General features: G+C 39.0%; 1 protein-coding gene across 3 annotated transcripts in view; it reads left to right on the forward strand.

The window, feature by feature from the left end:
* The window catches only part of ASAH2 (N-acylsphingosine amidohydrolase 2), a 113512-nt gene that overhangs the window by 74567 nt on the left and 19269 nt on the right, over positions 1-19676 (forward strand). For 2 of the 3 annotated variants that reach the window (XM_070225030.1, XM_001501684.5), the window contains 6 exons: positions 95-210; positions 1286-1380; positions 3356-3395; positions 4409-4504; positions 9560-9655; positions 11708-11854. In XM_070225030.1, the coding sequence (XP_070081131.1) occupies positions 95-210; positions 1286-1380; positions 3356-3395; positions 4409-4504; positions 9560-9655; positions 11708-11854 (590 nt within the window). Of the gene's footprint in view, positions 1-94; positions 211-1285; positions 1381-3355; positions 3396-4408; positions 4505-9559; positions 9656-11707; positions 11855-19676 lie in introns of those variants that run through there. The other variant, XM_023643338.2, reaches the window with a different exon arrangement.

Below are 19676 nucleotides of genomic sequence, written 5' to 3' on the forward strand. Positions count from 1 at the left end.
TCTGAAACTCCTAAAAACATTGTTGTACAATATTTGTCAAAATGTGACATTTTTCAGAGGTTTAGAATCATATAAATCATAACATTTCTAATAGGGGCAATGGAAGAGAATCCGTTTTGGGACACCATTCGGAATCAGCTCCTGGGCAGTCCATCTGAAGAAATCAAAGAATGTCATAAACCAAAGCCAATCCTTCTTCACACTGGAGAGGTAATGCATTTTGGTTATCACGGTGAAATCAATATATTATTATTTTTAAATTTATGAGTTATCAGAAATGAATGCTAGATCTCCATTGACATGGGAAGTCTTATGCAGATATTCCCACATCAAATTTTTAACATTAAAAATACGGTGTTGTGAGTCTAACTAAGGAATAAGGGATATGATTGTTAAATCCCCTGACTCAGATATTTGCATCTATGATAAATCACTGAAACAACTAGAACAGTGGAAAAGGAAGAAGAAGATTAACATTTATCTTATTCAGGATTCATTTATGCTGACTCCAGGATGGGAGTTCACACAGAATTTCAGGTCATGTAAAAAGGAACATGGTCACGTCTCAATTCTCTCACACTTCAGGCAAGATTATTAACTAAAGCATTATTCTTTTACACTCCTTTGGAACATGGATTTTCACATTTTAAATGTCAAAAGGTCATACCAGTGTTCATAAAATCGTAGATTGTTGATGCAGAAAAATTTTTTTAATTATATTTTTTTCTAATATTCCATTAAAATTCTGTGAGAAGAAGAAAGAGAGGGAAGGAAGGAATAGAGGGAAAGATTCTATGCTCATCTAAACAGGGGAAAGGGTAGATTCTTTTGGAGAAAACTTGGAAAGTATCACAAGGTTTGGTAACTGAAAATTTAAAGTGCTATTAGAGGAAAAAGAGAAATCGTTAAGTTAACCTATTCCAAATGGTGGAATTCCTTATTCATCTTGTATACGGATAGTCACATAGTACTCTCAGAGAACCGTTGGTTGTCTGTTACACACTGTGATTCTGCAGTGACAAATCCACCAAACACTTCCTTGATGGGAAGATAAGTCCAGGTTCATGGGGCATTGGTATTTGAGATTCACGTGTTGTGACTAGACAGAAGATTTAATACTACATCGTGAATTAGAAAGAAAATCTGTGATAGCAGGACAAAGTACCAAAACCCAGATGGAAACATTTTAAACCCTTTCATAAAGGAAAGTAGGTCAACATCTTCTGTCTTTTGACCATAGAAAGAGTCATATTCCTAACACAGTTTTCATGTTTTGGGTTCCTAGATGTTGAGACCTAATCCCTGGCACCCAGAAATTGTTGATGTTCAGATTATTACTGTTGGGTCCTTGGCTATAACTGCCCTCCCTGGGGAGTTTACGTAAGTTCATCTTTTTTATTTAGCAGTTAAAAATATGCTTATGGGGTATGTGTTTCTGTTGGAATCAGTTCTTATCATGGGCAGATAATTCTGTACCGATGCCTTTTGTATCTGACTGCACTGTGTTTGGCAACAGTGACAAATATTCCCACCCTCTTTTCATGGGGCCTCTGAAGAATAAATTTCTTTATGCCTATTATTGGTGGGTAACTTGAAAAAAACATGAAAATTTGAAAACATCCTTCCAAATTAAAATCATGCCATGAATTATGATGTCAGTAGAAAGACTTAAATAATATTAAAATACTGGAACTTGAAACAATCAGTTTAGGTATTAGAAATATGGAAGAATGTGTTTTCCCCCCAGTTTAGTTGAGATATAATTGACATACAGCACTCTGTAACTTTAGGATGTGCAGCATAACAGTTTGACTTTTACATATTGTGAAATGATTGCCGCAATAAGTTTAGTTAACATTCATCATCTCATATAGTACCAAAAAAAAAAAAGGAGTAGGGGAGGGGGGATTGGATGAAGGTTGTCAAAAGGTGCAAACTTCCAGTTGTAAGATAAATAAATACTGAAGATGAAATGTACAACATGATGACTATAGTTAACACTGCTGTATGATACATTTAAAAGTTAAGAGAGTAGATCGTAAGAATTCTCATTGCAAGAAAAAATATTTTAAATTTGCTCCTAATGCAGCTTTTCCTATCTCAGTAAGCAGCAATTTTGTATCTTTTCGGTTGCTCAGGCCCTAAATCTTAGAGTCATCCCTGAATTCTCTCATTTTCAATTTTCCCCTCTTTCAATTCTTCAACAAATTCTGTCCATTCTACCCAATACTTTCTATCACTCCGCTACTCGTTTAAGCCACCATTCTCTCTCCCCTAGATTACTGTGCTAACCCCCCATCTCACCTTCTGGCTTCCTCCCTCCCTTGTCTATTTTCTTTACTCAACTTAACAGCCAGAATAATCCCTTTAAAACTTAAGTTAAATCATGTCACTGCTCAAAACCCTACAGTGGCTTCCCGTCTCAATCCAGGTAAATCCTCAAAGCCTTGCAATATCCTACAAGGCCTTATGCGAACTTCTCAGCAACTTCTCTGATCTGATTTCATACCCCTTGCTCATCCCTGCTTCAGTCACCTAGGCTTCATTGCAATTCCCAGACTCACCAAGTATGCTCCTGTCTTAGGGCTTTTGAACTTAAGGTTTCTTCTGCTGGAACACATATCCTCCAGTTATCTCCATGGCCAATTCTTTCATTCCTTCAATTCTCTGCTCAAATCTCTAACAAAGGGAGATGCTAGTCCTGCTTATACTATATACTGTCTTCACCTGCCACTACCACCACCACATCACCACCAGCATCAGCCTCATCATCATCACCACAGTGACCACCACCATTCCCTTTTATCCTTACCCTATTTTATGTTCTCCATAGCACTTATTGTCATCTCACTTTTTTATTTGCTTATTGATGAACTTCCCTCCCTGGGATGTAAACTCAATACTGTTGAATCCTTGGCACTTAGAGGTGGGCCTGGTGTGTATTAGGTGCTCAGAGTTTTATTGGAGGATTAAGTGAATGAATGAAATGGTAAGTTCTTTGTAGGCAGGAATCGTACATTCTCTACTTTCCTCAGCTCTCATTAACACAGAATGCAACTAATATATTTTGTTGAATTGGTAAATGGAAAATGATTGTGATCTTTGCTAGCGATATTTGTTGATTCTGTTTCCCATCTTCACATTGTCTGTTTTTAAGTTTTGGATTTGTTTTGAAGATAGAGTAGTCAGGAAAAAAAGCTCAACTTTAGCTTTGCATCATCGCTGTGTTCCTACATACTTTAGTATTGTGCGATAAGCCAGGGTAACTTTTTGGCTTTCACTACAAGTCTTTCTGTATACTTTGCATACATTCTGGATAGGAAAACACTTAGATAATTCTGTTTTCTTCACCCAGGACCATGTCTGGACGAAGATTTCGGGAGGCAGTTCAAGCAGTAAGTTAAAAATGAAATAAAATATCTCTGCATTCATCTTTCGTGAAGAGAAAAGAATTTCCTGTCCCTATGATCTAGTACATTTTAAATGAATTTTTCCTAAGATGACTAGAGTTTTACACTTCTTGAAAGTAATGGGGAGAGGTGAGTATGAAATATTGGTGGTATAAGAACAAACTTTAAAAATATAAGAGAGTTGGAGCCAGCCTGTTGGCATAGTGGTTAAGTTCATGGGCTCTGCTTCGGTGGCCAGAGGTTCGCAGGTTAGGATCCTGTGCATGGACCTAGCACCGCTCATCAAGCCATGCTGTGGCAGCGTCCCACATAAAATAGAGGAAGATTGGCACAGATGTTAGCTCAGGGCCAATCTTCCTCACCAAAAAAAAAAAATATATATATATATATATATATATATAATTATAGTCAAGTTAAAAATATTTTATTGGTATTTACGTATTAATAATTTAAAAATTGATAATTGTTTTATAGACTAAATAACCTCTAAGTGACTTCATATCTTAAAGTCTTGTCTAAATAAAATCAACACATGTTGGGAATTCTGTAGTTTATCTATGTTTATGATTTTCTTTATATTCAGGAAGTATTGTCAATGGTTCTAAAATGACATAATCAACAAATGTCTTAATACTTGGAGCTGGAAATAACTACTCTAGTCAGCCGATATTTACCCATAATACTTTTTAGGAAATTGATAAAATCTTTATATTTTAATAATAAGAAGATTTTACATCTGCAAATGAAATCATTAAGATAGTCGTAGATCCATTGACTTGCCCCACTATAGTGCAGAGTTGTGGTTCCAATTTTTATCAAAGACTTTTTAATACTTCTGCATTTCCAGGCAGTTTTAGGAAGATATTAGGAAGAATATTGCTAACAGAGACATCTTATACTAATTATTTTTACCTATAATTGTGCATTAGGTATAACTGGGATGATAACATACTTTGTGATGAAGAGTAACTTTATTGGGCTCTACTTTCCCTCCCTAGGAATTTGCGTCTTATGGGATGCAGAATATGACTGTTGTTACTTCAGGTCTATGCAATGTTTATACACATTACATTACCACCTATGAAGAATACCAGGTAAAGTAAGAAGTTCTCATCATTTAAATGAATTATGCCCTGGTCAAAACTATGTCAAATGCAGGTTTTCTTTCTAGACTTCCTTAATCATGTTTTTGAGAGATGATTTTGTTTTAGGGCAGAGAAGAGAATAATAAGCCAGAGGTTGTATTTGGGGTTTACCATTCCCAAGTTCATGTCAAAATTCTAGTCTCACTGACTTCCGCTTTCCCTGAAATAAATTATTTTGTCAGGGACACTGGTAATAAGCCTGGGTTGTGGTATATAACGTTTCCAACTCTATCTATAATGCTTCTGGTGCTTGAAGTTTCTTTAGAACCTGGGAAAACTCCAACTGATAGGTCCTATTTATTGAATGAACTAGCTGAGCACTTTGCAAATGTGATCTAAGTACTCCTCACAATAAGCCTGGAGTAGGGTATTATTATATCACGATATAGATTCGGAACAGAGTCTCAGAGAATTTATGGGAGGCTGGCGGCTAGTAATGTTTCTTTGTTTACAAAGAGTACAGAAAGTAGCCCAAGTATTTAACAACAGTAGTCAACATTATGAAAGCAGTCTAGAGTCCCGCAATTAATAGTTTCTAACATATCTGCTGGGATATCTTGGTAGTTTGTACCGAGGAGTACAGTCTACACCTTGACAAATGTTCAGGCAGTGGAATCTACCCTACTGCCCTCTGTTGACTTTGCTGAAGGTCTCTGCCTTCTAGGAAATCCTATTGAAGAGAGGTTCTTAATTGGGGTAAACTTAGATAGGAATAATTTTTTATTTATCCATTTTTTATTTATTTTTAACTATTATTTAGCACTTTAATTATAATTTGGGCAACAAATGACAGTAATGTTAGCAGTACCTCTGACTTTGTCACCAATAAGAATCACAAATATTTTCATATCACATACAGTCATTATGGATCTGGAAATTATTTTTACTCCCATCTTTATTTTAAAATCACAGTAGTTATTAGATCTGCTACTAGATCTTGTTATTCAATAGCATAATAAAGGAGCACAAACATTACTCTATCACAAAATTGGTTTATTACTGTTTTATTAATGTATTTCAGTCTAATCAATCAGTTTCCTCTGTCAACTCATGTGTTTTATTTTATGCATTTGGAAATATTACTCTGAGAGGGGTTTATAGGCCTCAACAGACAGCCAAAGGAGTCCATGACACAAATAAGGTTAGGAACACCTACAAGCTTATCTCCTGGTTCAGGGACATGCTCCTGCAAGGATTAGTATTAATTAACTAACTAATTAATTAATTCACTCATTCATTTAACAGATACAGGCATATCTTGCTTTATTGTACTTTGCTGTGTTGTGCTTCACAGATATTGTGGTTTTTTTTTTTTTCACAAATTGAAGGTTTGTGGCAACCTTGTATCAAACAAACCTATCAGCACCATTTTTCCAATAGCATTTGTTTACTTCATATCTCTGTGTCACGTTTTGGTGATTCTTGCAATATTTCAAACTTTTTCATTATTATTATATTTGTCATGCTGATCTGTGATCAGCCATCTTTGATGTTACTATTGTAATTGTTTTGGAGTGCCATGAACTGCACCCATATGAGGCGGTGAACTTAACCAATAAATGTTGTGTGTGTTCTGACTGTTCCACCAAACAGCCATTCTGCCATCTTTCTTCCTCTCCTCAGGCCTCCCTATTCCCTGAGACACAATATTGAAATTAGGTCAATTAATGACCCTACAATGGCCTCTAAGCGTTCAAGTGAAAGGAAAAGTTGCACATCTCTCACTTTAAATCCAAAGCTAGGAATGATTAAGCTTAGTGAGGAGGGCATGTCAAAAGCTGAGATAGGCTAAAAGGTAGGCCTCTTGGACCAAACAGCTAGCTAAGTTGTGAATGCAAGGGAAAAATTCTCGAAGGAAATTAGAAGTGCTACTCCAGTGAATACCTGAATGATAAGAATGTAAAACAGGCTTATTACTGATATGGAGAAAGTTTTAGTGGTCTGGATAGACGATCCAACCAACTGCAACTTTCCCTTAAGCCAAAGCCTAATCCAGAGCAAGGCCCTAACTCCTTCAATTCTATCAAGGCCGAGAGAGGTGAGGAAGCTGCAGAAAAGTTTGAAGCTAGCAGAGGTTGGTCCATGAGGTTTAAGGAAAGAAGCCATCTCCATAACATAAAAGTGCAAGGTGAAGCAGCAAGTGTTGATGTAGAAGCTGCAGCAAATTATTCAGAAGATCTGGCTAAGATAATTCATGAAGGTGTCTACACTAACAACAGATTTTCAATGTAGACGAAACAGCCTTCCATTGGAAGAAGACACCATCTAGGACTTTCTTGGCTGGAAAGGAGAAGTCAATGCCTGGTTTCAAAGCTTCAAAGGGCAGGCTGACTCTCTCATTAGGGGCTCATGCAGCTGGTGACTTTATGTTGAAGCCAATGCTCATTTACCATTCTGAGAATCCTAGGATCCTTAAGAATTATGGTAAATCTACTGTACCTGTGCTCTATAAATGGAACAAAGCGTGGATGGCAGCAGCTCTGTTTACAACATGGCTTACTGAATATTTTAAGCCCACTGTTGAGATCTACTGCTCAGAAAAGAAGATTCTTTTCAAAATATTACTGATTATTGACGATGCACCTGGTTACCCAAGAGCTCTGATGGAGATGTACAACAAGATTCATGTTGTTTCCATGCCTGCTAACACAATGTCTATTCTGCAGCCCGTGGGTTTTGGCTTTCAAGTCTTATTATTTAAGAAATAGATTTCACGAGATTATAGCTGCCATAGATAATAATCTTTCTGATGGATCTAGGCAAAGTAAATGGAAAACCTTCTGGAAAGGATTCACCATTCTAGATGACATTAAGAACATTCATGCTTAATGGGAAGAGGTCAAAATATCAACATTAACAGGAATTTGGAAGAAGTTGACTCCTACCTTCATGAATGAATTTGAGGCATTCAAGACTTCAAGTAAGGAAGGAACTGCAAATGCGGAAGAAATAGCAAGAGAACTAGAATTAGAATTGCCTGAAGATGTGACCAAATTGCTGCAATCTCATGATAAAACTTGAACAGATGAAGAGTTGCTTCTTATGGATGAGCAAAGAAAGTGGTTTCTTGAGATGGGATCTACTACTGCTGAAGATGCTGTGAAGATTCTTGAAATGACAGCAAAGGATTTGGAATATCACGTAAGCTTAGCAGACAAAGCAGCAGCAGGGTTTGAGAGGATTGACTCCAATTTTGAAAGAAGTTCTACTGTTGATAAAAAGCTATCAAACAGCATCATGTGCTACCCAGAAATCATTCATGAAAGGAAAGTCAATCTATGTGGCAAACTTCATTGTTATCTTATTTTAAGAAATCACCACAGACACCCCAACCTTCAACACCCACCACCCTGATCAGTCAGCAGCCATCAACATCGAGGCAAGATCCTCCACTGGCAAAAAGATTACAACTTGCTGAAGTCTCAGATGATGGTTAGCATGTTTTACCAATAAAGTATTTTTTAATTATGGTATTTTTTTAGACCTAATGCTATTGCACACTTACTAGACTACAGTACAGTGTAAATATAACTTTTATATGCACTAGGAAACCAAAAAATTCATGTTCACTCTCTTTATTGTGATATTCGCTTTGTTGGGGTAATCTGGAACCAAACCCACAATATCTCCGAAGCATACCTGTATGTGTTGTGATACAAAGTACTAGCCACTATCTGGGCATAATAATGAATAAGAAATCTGACTCTGCCCTCAAGACTGTTAGAATTTATGGTCTAGTAAAGAACAGAGAAGAACGCAGATGATTATATTTCTGTGAAAGAGCTACACAAGTGATATGAAAACAAAGAGAAAGAGCACCAGTCTAGACTGGGTATTTGAGGGCGGGGGCCTGGCAGATTTTCTGGAAGATATAACATCTGTATGAGTTCTTGAGAATGAGTAAAGGCTAATTAGGCAAATAAAAGTTAGGGAATGTGTTCCGTATTAAGGGAGCTATAGATGAGGGGAAGTCTCAGTACATTTAAGGGCCATAATTAGTTGAGTACCATGGAATAATCATGATGAGGGTAGTGAGACAGGGTTTAGGGTAGGAGGCAGGGGTTAGTTGATGAAGAACCTTTTATGCTATGCTGCAGCTTTGACTCAATAAGGAAGGGTTTGGGGAACTCCAGTAGAATTCAAAGCAAGGAATGCTCTGATCAAATTTGTGACTTAGAAAGGACACTACGATGGCAATGTAGAAAATAAATTGGAAGGGCATGGAGGCAGAGAACTGATTAAGAGTCTGTGATTTATGATCGGGGTGAGAGTGAAGGGTCTGACCAAAGTAAAAGCAGTAGGGTTTTTAGAATTCAAGAGATTTTAGGAAATGATGACTTGGAGACATATAGGATATAGGGTGAGGGAAAGAGAGGAGTCTTAAATGACTGACAGATGGTGTTAGCATGGGAGACTGGAAGCATGGTATTCACTGAAATGAAGAATGTTGTAAGGAAAGCTGGTATATTTGGAGTGATGAGTTCCATTTTAAGTTTGATGAATTTGAGGTTCCTGTGGAATAATGAAAGACTTGGAGCTCAGGTAAAACGGGACATATTTGGTTCTATTTTATAGCTCTCTGATGGCTTAAATGTCCCTCTCCAGGTAGTACCATCACCATCCAATTTGTCCAGGAGTTACTCATTTTTCCTTGTTTTTTTCCCTCCTGCTGTACTCCTTGGGGGAAAACATTGGTATTACAAGTATGTACTTAAAATAGACATAAGCTCAGGAGCTATTACTCTCTTTCAGGTTAAATGGACTGACAGTCCAAATGGAATAATCCAAGAGAACCCACTGCCTTTACCAAGTAGTTGATGGGTGCCATTTACTTTGGCTCTCAAATGGAAATGCCCACCCTCCTTTGTCATAATTAATTTTGAATTATGCCAGTTTGAATTATATGAGATGTCCAAGCATCACCCCTCACCTAACATGCAATACCTTTGTAAATGAATTGAGATATGCAGAACGGTGTACAGTTCTATCCTGTCTCTCCTGCAGGCTCAGCGGTATGAGGCAGCATCTACAATTTATGGACCACATACTCTGTCTGCTTACATCCAGCTCTTCAGAGCCCTTGCTAAGGCCATTGCTACGGTAAAATTGTATGCGTGTGTGTTTCAGGGGTGGGGGATGCAGAGGGAAGCAAAGGAGAACCTTGGCTTTGAGTGTTCAGTTTCTTTGAAAATCTTTATATTTAAAAAAATTTATAGCTACAAGGTGTCTCTAAGAAATAAAACTGATAGTAAATCCAGATTCAGTTAACATCTTTTGGTGGTGACAGCTTTTTTCACATATGTTACCTCATGTTATCCTCACAATCATGTGAAGCATGTGAAGTATGGAGGTGTCATTTTTTCTCCCATTTTTCAGATGAGTAAATAGGTTCAGAGATGGTAAGTGATCAGGCTTAGTGTAAGTATGACTAGGAGGTGAACCAGTGTTCTCTAATCCTGGCCAGATTCTCTTCAATCACTTCACAAGCTGAGTGGGTCATCAATTCTGAGATGCCTGTTCTCCATATTGTAACATCTCTGAAATTGGCATGCATCTTCCAATCAGAGGAATCTTACACTTATAATGAGCAGCACGTTTTTACTTTCTTGGTGGTTCAAAAATAATAATAGTTGTTGTAATCAACAGAGGTTTAGGTTTGATGATGTACAACAGTACCTTGAAATGTACATACATGTTGTAACTACCTAAAATATGCACACCTCCACAAGTTTACTTCAACGAACTCCACTTGTGGAAATCTTTCCTTTGGGATATGGTTATTTATGAAGCTGCACTGTGGTGTTAGAAGATGAGTCAACAAGCAGGAGAAAGAGCTTAAAATAATAAACAGACACTTACATAATATCATACAATACAAGCCCCAATACAGGCTGTGAAACAATTGCAGCATAGCAAAGACAAGAAAGCCCTTTAAAGAAAGAGCTTGAATATATTAAATTGAAACAAATGAAATTGCTGTTTCTGTAGGTCAAAACAGTTGAATATTGGCAATTTCATATATTCCACCTAATTAGTTGCTGATTGTGTCTTTAAGGTTTCAGTTCAAGTTATATATTTAGGATATATTTTATTTGCCTGATTATTATTTTATCATAACATTCCTCTCAATTTTAGATCTGATACATTTTTCTTCAAAGTAGAACAGTTTTTATTTTTCATCATAAAAGCTGTAACTATTTGGAGAATATTCAGATTATACAGAAAAGTATAGGCCTATAACACCCCTAGAGATATCTGCTGTTTCTCTTTCATTACAATCAGAGGTCCATAGCTCTTCCCATGGGAATAGATTTTTCAAATGTTATCATGATATTTAGGAAGAAGAGTGTGATTCATTTTGTGGAAATTTGTTTCACGGTCAAGTTTATGGTTGTGTGTCTAAGACTGGTTATGTGATCTTGAAAAAAACCCCACCATCTCTCCAAGCCTATTTTATCACTTGTACAATGGGAATGATAACAAATAGATTATAAGCCTCTTGTAAAGGTTAAATACATAAAGTGAGCATTAAAGTACATTAAATGCCTATGAAGGGCTGTTTAAAATTTGAGATCAGCACACTGATGACACTATTCAAGGTGGCCAATTCTGCGGGAAACATAGATTAAACCAGTGAGGATATAGGCTGATCCTAACTTTTAAATTAAAAATATATTTACTATATTCTCTAATATGCACAGAGAAGGATTTAGGTAAAAAGCTTGGTGCTGACGCTGGATAAAAGAGGCTCAACACTTTTTTAAAATTAAAAGAATAATTACGGTGTCGTGTTACGAAGGCTTATCATGTGTTAGGTCCCTGTCCGAAGTCATACAATTAAAAAATGGCTGTCCTAGAATCTAAACCTGTATAGCATGCTTCCAGGTTTATACTCTAATCATTGGACAATGCTGTTTAGGGGAGTGAAAGTGTTGCCTATGACCAAAACTTTCTTCTAGTGACAAAAGTCTAAATTATGGACTTCTAGGCTCACATTTTAGCAAGATTCCACATTTTGTTAAAGTTGTTAGCTCTTGGAGAATGTGTGTGTGTGTGTTTCCTTTAATGAAGGCATTTCTGGGGGTGGGGACCTGGGGAAAGGGTCTTTGACTCTACATTGTGCGCTCCTTAAACAAATGTTCTCTGTTCTAGGACTCAGTAGCCAACCTGAGCAGTGGTCCAGAGCCTCCATTTTTCAAACAACTGATAACCAATTTAATTGCTAATATTGTGGATAGAGCACCAACAGGGAAAACTTTTGGGGATGTCCTGCAGCCCCTGGAACCTAAATACAGAGTGGTAAGACTCACAAAGAGGTCTTGGAATTCTTCAGAAGCCTGTGTTTGGGGATGGGGAGAAAAATGTTTAATGTCACCACTGGCCTCTAATCATGCCATAGACCAGCTGTTAGCAATGATAATTTTGACAATTGTTCTTAACTCTGCAGAGTCTCTGCAAACATAAGAATGGGGAATGTTTATTTTTCAGGTGGTGATTATGTAAAATTGAATTTCTAAAATCCATATTATTCCTGGATTATAGAACCATTCATTGGAGCTCTGAAAAGTTGTCTCCTAAATCAAGAATAGGAAAAGCACATAGAAATGAAGCAGAATTTGTGCTACTATTTTATATTCATCTTGTGTCCTGCAACTTTGCTAAATCATTTATAAGTTCCATTAGAGTTTTTTGGGGGTTGTGAATTCCTTAAAAATTTCTACATATGATATCATGTCATCTGCAAACAAAAACGGGTTTACTTATTCCTTTTGGAATTTCTTTTTTGGATACCTTGAAATTTTTTTTTTTATTTCATTGGCTAGAATCTCCAATACAATGTTGAAGAGAAGTTGTGAGAGTGGACATCCTTGTTTTGTTTCTAATTTTAAGAGAAAAACTATTTAATCTTTTATCATAAAGTATGATGTTTTCTTTAGGATTTTTGTAGATGCCCTTTATCAGGTTGAGAAATTTCCCTTCTACACCTAGTTTGTTGAGAGTTTTTATGAAGAATGGGTGTTGGATTTTTTCAAATGCTTTTCTATGACTACTGTGGTGATCGTGTGGTTTTGTCTTTTATTCTATTAATATGGTATATTGCATTAGTTGATATTTCAAATATTAAATAAATACCTTTAGTATGTATATAGTATATATATTTTTAGATATTAAAAAATACTCTTTAGTATGTGTGTGTGTGTATATATATATATATATATATATATATAGTATATAATCCTTTTTCTATGTTGTTGAACTTGGTTTGCTAATATTTTGCTAAAGAGTTTTGTACTTATGTCCATAAAGGATATTTGTAGTCTTCTTTTCATGTGTTGTCTTTGACTGCCTTTTGTGTCAGGGTAATACTGATCTCAAAGGATGAGTTAGGAAGTATTTCCTGAAAATGTATGCAAAATATTGGTATTATTTCTTCTTTAAATATTCAGTCAGGTTTACCAGCAAAGTCATATGGACCTAGGCTTCTCTTTTTTTTTTTCTTTTTTTTTTTTTTTTATTAATGTTATGATAGATTACAACCTTGTGAGATTTCAGTTGTACATTTTTGTTAGTCATGTTGTGGGTACACCACTTCCCCCTCCGTACCCTCCCCCCACCCCCCCTTTTCCCTGGTAACCACCAATCAGATCTCCTTCTCAATATACTAATTTCCACCTATGAGTGGAGTCATATAGAGTTCGTCTTTCTCTGACTGACTTATTTCGCTTAACATAATACCCTCGAGGTCCATCCACATTGTTGTGAATGGGCCAATTTCGTCTTTTTTTATGGCTGAGTAGTATTCCATTGTGTATATATACCACATCTTCTTTATCCAATCATTAGTTTCTGGGCATGTAGGCTGGTTCCACGTCTTGGCTATTGTAAATAATGCTGCAATGAACATAGGGGTGCAACGGACTCTTGAGATATCTGATATCAGGTTCTTAGGATAGATACCCAGTAATGGGATGGCTGGGTCATAGGGTATTTCTATTTTTAACTTTTTGAGAAATCTCCATACTGTTTTCCATAGTGGCTGTACCAGTTTGCATTCCCACCAACAGTGTATGAGGGTTCCTCTTTCTCCACAACCCCTCCAACATTTGTCGTTCTTGGTTTTGGATGTTTTTGCCAATCTAACGGGGGTAAGGTGATATCTTAGTGTAGTTTTGATTTGCATTTCCCTGATGATTAGCGATGATGAACATCTTTTCATGTGTCTATTGGCCATATTCATATCTTCTTTTGAGAAATGTCTGTTCATGTCCTCTGCCCATTTTTTGATCGGGTTGTTTGTTTTTTTGTTGTTAAGCAGTGTGAGTTCTTTGTATATTATGGAGATTAACCCTTTGTCGGATAAGTGGCTTGTGAATATTTTTTCCCAATTAGTGAGCTGTTTTTTTGTTTCAATCCTGTTTTCCCTTGCCTTGAAGAAGCTCTTTAGTCTGATGAAGTCCCATTTGTTTATTCTTTCTATTGTTTCCCTCAACTGAGGAGTTACAGTGTCCGAAAAGATTCTTTTGAAACTGATGTCAAAGAGTGTACTGCCTATATTCTCTTCCAAAAGACTTATTGTCTCAGGCCTAATCTTTAGGTCTTTGATCCATTTTGAGTTTATTTTGGTGTGTGGTGAAAAAGAATGGTCAATTTTCAATCTTTTGCATGTGGCTGTCCAGTTTTCCCAGCACCATTTGTTGAAGAGACTTTCTTTTCTCCATTGTAGGCCCTCTGCTCCTTTGTCGAAGATTAGCTGTCCATAGATGTGTGGTTTTATCTCTGGGCTTTCAATTCTGTTCCATTGATCTGTGGACCTGTTTTTGTACCAGTACCATGCTGTTTTGATCACTGTAGCTTTGTAGTATGTTTTGAAATCGGGGATTGTGATTCCGCCGGCTTTGTTTTTCTTGCTCAGGATTGCTTTAGCAATTCGCGGTCTTTTGTTGCCCCATATGAATTTTAGGATTGTTTGTTCAATTTCTGTGAAGAATGTTCTTGGGATTCTGATTGGGATAGCATTGAATCTGTATATTGCTTTAGGTAGTATGGACATTTTAACTATGTTTATTCTTCCGATCCATGTGCAAGGGATGTCTTTCCATCTCTTTATGTCATCGCCTATTTCTTTCAAGAGAGTCTTGTAGTTTTCATTGTATAGATCCTTCACTTCCTTGGTTAAGTTTATCCCAAGGTATTTTATTCTTTTCGTTGCTATTGTGAATGGGATAGAGTTCTTGAGTTCTTTTTCTGTTAGTTTATTGTTAGTGTATAGAAATGCTACTGATTTATGCACGTTAATTTTATACCCTGCTACTTTGCTGTAGTTGTTGATTATTTCTAATAGTTTTTCTGTGGATTCTTTGGGGTTTTCTATGTATAAGATCATGTCGTCTGCAAACAACGAGAGTTTTACTTCTTCGTTACCTATTTGGATTCCTTTTATTTCTTTTTCCTGCCGAATTGCTCTGGCCAGCACCTCCAGAACTATGTTGAATAGGAGTGGTGAAAGTGGGCACCCTTGTCTTGTTCCTGTCCTCAGAGGGATGGCTTTCAGCTTTTGTCCATTGAGTATGATGTTGGCTGTGGGTCTATCATATATGGCCTTTATTATGTTGAGGTACTTTCCTTCTATACCCATTTTACTGAGGGTTTTTATCATAAATGGGTGTTGGATCTTGTCGAATGCTTTCTCTGCATCTATTGAGATGATCATGTGGTTTTTGGTTTTCATTTTGTTAATGTAGTGTATCACGTTGATTGACTTGCGGATGTTGAACCATCCCTGTGTCCCTGGTATAAATCCCACTTGATCATGGTGTATAATCTTTTTGATGTATTGCTGTAATCGGTTTGCCAAAATTTTGTTGAGGATTTTTGCATCTATGTTCATCAGTGATATCGGCCTGTAGTTCTCCTTCTTTGTGTTGTCCTTGTCAGGTTTGGGGATCAGAGTGATGTTGGCTTCATAGAATGTGTTAGGGAGTTCTCCATCTTTCTCAATTTTCTGGAACAGTTTGAGGAGAATAGGTATTAAGTCTTCTTTGAATGTTTGGTAGAATTCTCCAGAGAAGCCGTCTGGTCCTGGACTCTTGTTTTTGGGGAGGTTTTTGATTACCGTTTCTATTTCCTTACTTGTGATTGGTCTATTCAGATTCTCCATTTCTTCCTGATTCAGTTTGGGGAGATTGTAGGAGTCTAGGAATTTGTCCATTTCTTCCAGGTTGTTCAATTTGTTGGCATATAGTTTTTCATAGTATTCTCTTATGATCTCTTGTATTTCATTGGTATCTGTTGTGATTTCTCCTCTGTCATTCCTGATTTTATTAATTTGCGATTTCTCTCTTCTTTTCTTGGTGAGTCTGGCTAGGGGTTTGTCAATTTTGTTAATTCTTTCGAAGAACCAACTCTTTGTTTCATTGATCCTTTCTATTGTCTTTTTTGTTTCAATATCGTTTATTTCTGCTCTTATTTTTATTATTTCCCTCCTTCTACTGACTCTGGGCCTTGTTTGTTCTTCTTTTTCTAGTTCTGTTAGGTGTCGTTTGAGGTTGCTTACGTGAGCTTTTTCTTGTTTAGTGAGGTGAGCCTGTATTGCGATGAATTTCCCTCTTAGGACTGCTTTTGCTGCATCCCAAATGATTTGGTATGTCGTGTTCTCATTTTCATTTGTCTCCAGATAATATTTGATTTCTTCTTTAATTTCTTCAATGATCCATTGTTTGTTGAGAAGCGTGTTGTTTAGTCTCCACATTTTTGCACCTTTCTCTGCTTTTTTCTTGTAGTTGATTTCTAGTTTAATAGCGTTATGATCAGAAAAGATGCTTGATATTATTTCAACTCTCTTGTATTTATTGATGTTTGCTTTGGTTCCCAAAATATGGTCAATCCTTGAGAATGTTCCATGTGCACTTGAGAAGAATGTGTAACCTGCTGTTTTTGGATGAAGTGTTCTATATATATCTATTAAGTCCATCTGGTCTAATTTTTCATTTAATTCTATTATTTCCTTGTTGATTTTCTGTCTGGATGTTCTGTCCATTGGTGTTAATGGTGTGTTGAGGTCCCCTACTATTATTGTATTGTTGTTGATGTCTTCTTTTAGTTCTATTAAGAGTTGCTTTACAAATTTTGGTGCTCCTGTGTTGGGTGCGTATATATTTATAAGTGTTATGTCTTCTTGGTGGAGAGTCCCTTTTATCATTATATACTGTCCCTCTTTGTCTTTCTTTATCTGTTTTGCTTTGAAATCTACCTTGTCTGATATTAGTATAGTGACACCTGCTTTCTTTTGTTCATTATTAGCTTGGAGTATTGTTCTCCATCCCTTCACTCTGAGTCTGTGTTTGTCTTTGGGGCTGAGGTGTGTTTCCTGGAGGCAGCATATTGTTGGATCTTGTTCTTTGATCCATCCTGCCACTCTGTGTCTTTTGATTGGGGAGTTCAATCCGTTTACATTTAGAGTGATTATTGAGACGTGGGGGCCTACCACTACCATTTTGTGTCTTGTTTTCTGGTTTTCTTCAGTTTCCTTTGTTTCTCGTCCCATGGTTTAATCTGTTCTGATGTAGAGCTGCTACTCTCTGTTGTTGTCCTTCTACTTATCTCCTCTGCTCTTGGTTTTGTAGCCCCTTTCCTTTTTTGGATTTTTCAGGAATGAGGGTTTTCCTGAGGATTTCCTGAAGAGGAGGTTTTGTGGCAATGAACTCCCTTAATTTTTGTTTATCTGGGAAAGTTTTTATTTCTCCATCGTATTTGAAGGATATTTTCGCTGGGTAGAGAATTCTCGGCTGTAGGTTTTTGTCCTTCAGATTTTTGAATATATCATTCCACTCTCTTCTAGCCTGTAAAGTTTCTGCTGAGAAATCTGCTGATAGCCTGATGGGGGTTCCTTTGTAGGTTAGTTTCTTTTGCCTGGCTGTCCTTAATATTTTCTCCTTGTCGTTGACTTTTGCTAGCTTCACTACTATATGCCGTGGAGTTGGTCTTCTTGCATTGATAAAGTTTGGAGATCTATTGGCTTCTGTCACCTGAAGATCCATCTCCCTCACCAGATTTGGGAAGTTCTCAGCCATTGTTTCTTTGAATAGGTTTTCTGCCCCTTTCTCCTTCTCTTCTCCCTCTGGTATACCTATAATCCTTACGTTGCATCTCCTAATTGTGTCTGATAATTCTCGGAGAGTTTCTTCATTTCTTTTAAGTCTTGCTTCTCTCTCCTCCTCTGCCTGCAACAATTCTATATTGCCATCTTCCAAATTGCTAATTCTTTCCTCCATATTATCGGCCCTACTGTTCAGAGCATCTAGATTTTTCTTAATCTCCTCTATTGTGTTCTTCATTTCCAGTATTTCTGTTTGGTTCTTCTTTATCGTATCAAACTCTTTTGTGACATAGCTCCTGAACTCGTTGAGTTGTCGGTCAGAATTCTCTCTTAACTCAGTGAGTATTTTAATGATGGCTGTTTTGAAGTCATCATCATTTAGGTTATATATCTCATTTTCTTTGGGATTGTTTTCTGTGTATTTGTTACTTTCTTTCTGTTCTGGAGATTTAATGTATTTTTTCATATTGCTTGATGATGTTGATTTGTGCCTCCGCATGGAGATAGAGTTTAGTTGCTCCTTTCACTTGTTTCAGCTGCTGCGGTGGGGGGAGCAGCTGTTTATACTTCACCAACCAGGAACCCTGTCCGTAGTTGCTAACTGGGCCTGGGCCCCTCTTCGTAGCCACAGTGGCCCTTTGGATTCCCTCCTCTGCCGTGGGGGCCGTCACGGGGGGCTTCAGACTGCAGGTGCCTACTGTTGTTGCCCACCTAGAGGCGCTCTCTCCTTGGGGTCTGCAACGGTGTTATGGGCTTTTCCAGCGGCCAGGGGTGGGATCACTTTTATTTGTCGCTCGGTTGCTGTCGGCACCCACCAAATCTCACTTGTCCTCTATGGGTCGCAGGAGAGCTATTGGCATCTTCTACAGTCTGTGGTTAGTACACCTAGCTATGCTGCTTTTGCCCTGGGGTCTTCCAGCCTTGTGGCTGGCGGCTGGGTGCCTTCTACTGGTGCTGTGCAGAGGCTTTCCCTAAGGCTTCTGTGAGCCTGTAGGGTTTCCCCCTAGGCTACTAAGCTGGGTCTCTGGAACTCTCTCCAGCCCCAGTCCTCTCCGAGATCTCCGGCAATCCCTAGCCTCACCGGGTGGGCAACGGCAGCTGGGGGTCGCCCCGCCCTCTGGGCTTCTCTCCGGGCCTCTGCCGGGAGCTCTGAATGCTCAGCGTGGCCCCTCTGCTACCGGCAGACAGAGAGTTTTGTCTGCTGCCTGGCGGAGCTCCGGCGCTTCCCCTCCGGGTCGCCGGACCTGCCTTTGAAAGTTCCCCCGCCCCGGTCCTCTCCGAGATCTCCGGCAATCCCTAGTCCCACGGGGCGGGCAACGGCAGCTGGGGGACGCCCCGCCCTCTGGGCTTCTGTCTGAGCCTCTGCCGGGAGCCCTGAATGCTGGGCGTGGCCCCTCTGCTAATGGCAGACAGAGAGTTTTGTCTGCTGCCCGGGCGGAGCTCCGGCGCTTCTCCACCGGATCGCCGGACCCGCCTTTGAAAGTTCCCCCGCCCCGGTCCTCTCCGAGATCTCCGGCAATCCCTAGTCCCACGGGGCGGGCAACGGCAGCTGGGGGTCGCCCCGCTCTCTGGGCTTCTCTCCGGGCCTCTGCCGGGAGCCCTGAGTGCTCAGCGTGGCCCCTCTGCTACCGGCAGACAGAGAGTTTTGTCTGCTGCCTGGGGGAGCTCCGGCACTTCCCCTCCGGGTCGCCGATCCGGCCTTTGAAAGTTCCCCCACCCCGGTCCTCTCCGAGATCTCCGGCAATCCCTAGTCCCACGGGGCGGGCAACGGCAGCTGGGGGTCGCCCCGCCCTCTGGGCTTCTGTCCGGGCCTCTGCCGGGAGCCCTGAGTGCTCAGTGTGGCCCCTCTGCTACCGGCAGACAGAGAGTTTTGTCTGCTGCCTGGCGGAGCTCCGGCGCTTCCCCACCGGGTCGCCGGACCCGCCTTTGAAAGATCCCCCGCCCCGGTCCTCTCCGAGATCTCCGGCAATCCCTAGTCCCCCAGGGCGGGCAACGGCAGCTGGGAGACCTCCGTGCCCACCGTGT

The sequence above is a fragment of the Equus caballus genome, chromosome 1 (assembly GCF_041296265.1).
Source record: "Equus caballus isolate H_3958 breed thoroughbred chromosome 1, TB-T2T, whole genome shotgun sequence".
In the NCBI taxonomy this organism is placed as follows: domain Eukaryota; kingdom Metazoa; phylum Chordata; class Mammalia; order Perissodactyla; family Equidae; genus Equus; species Equus caballus.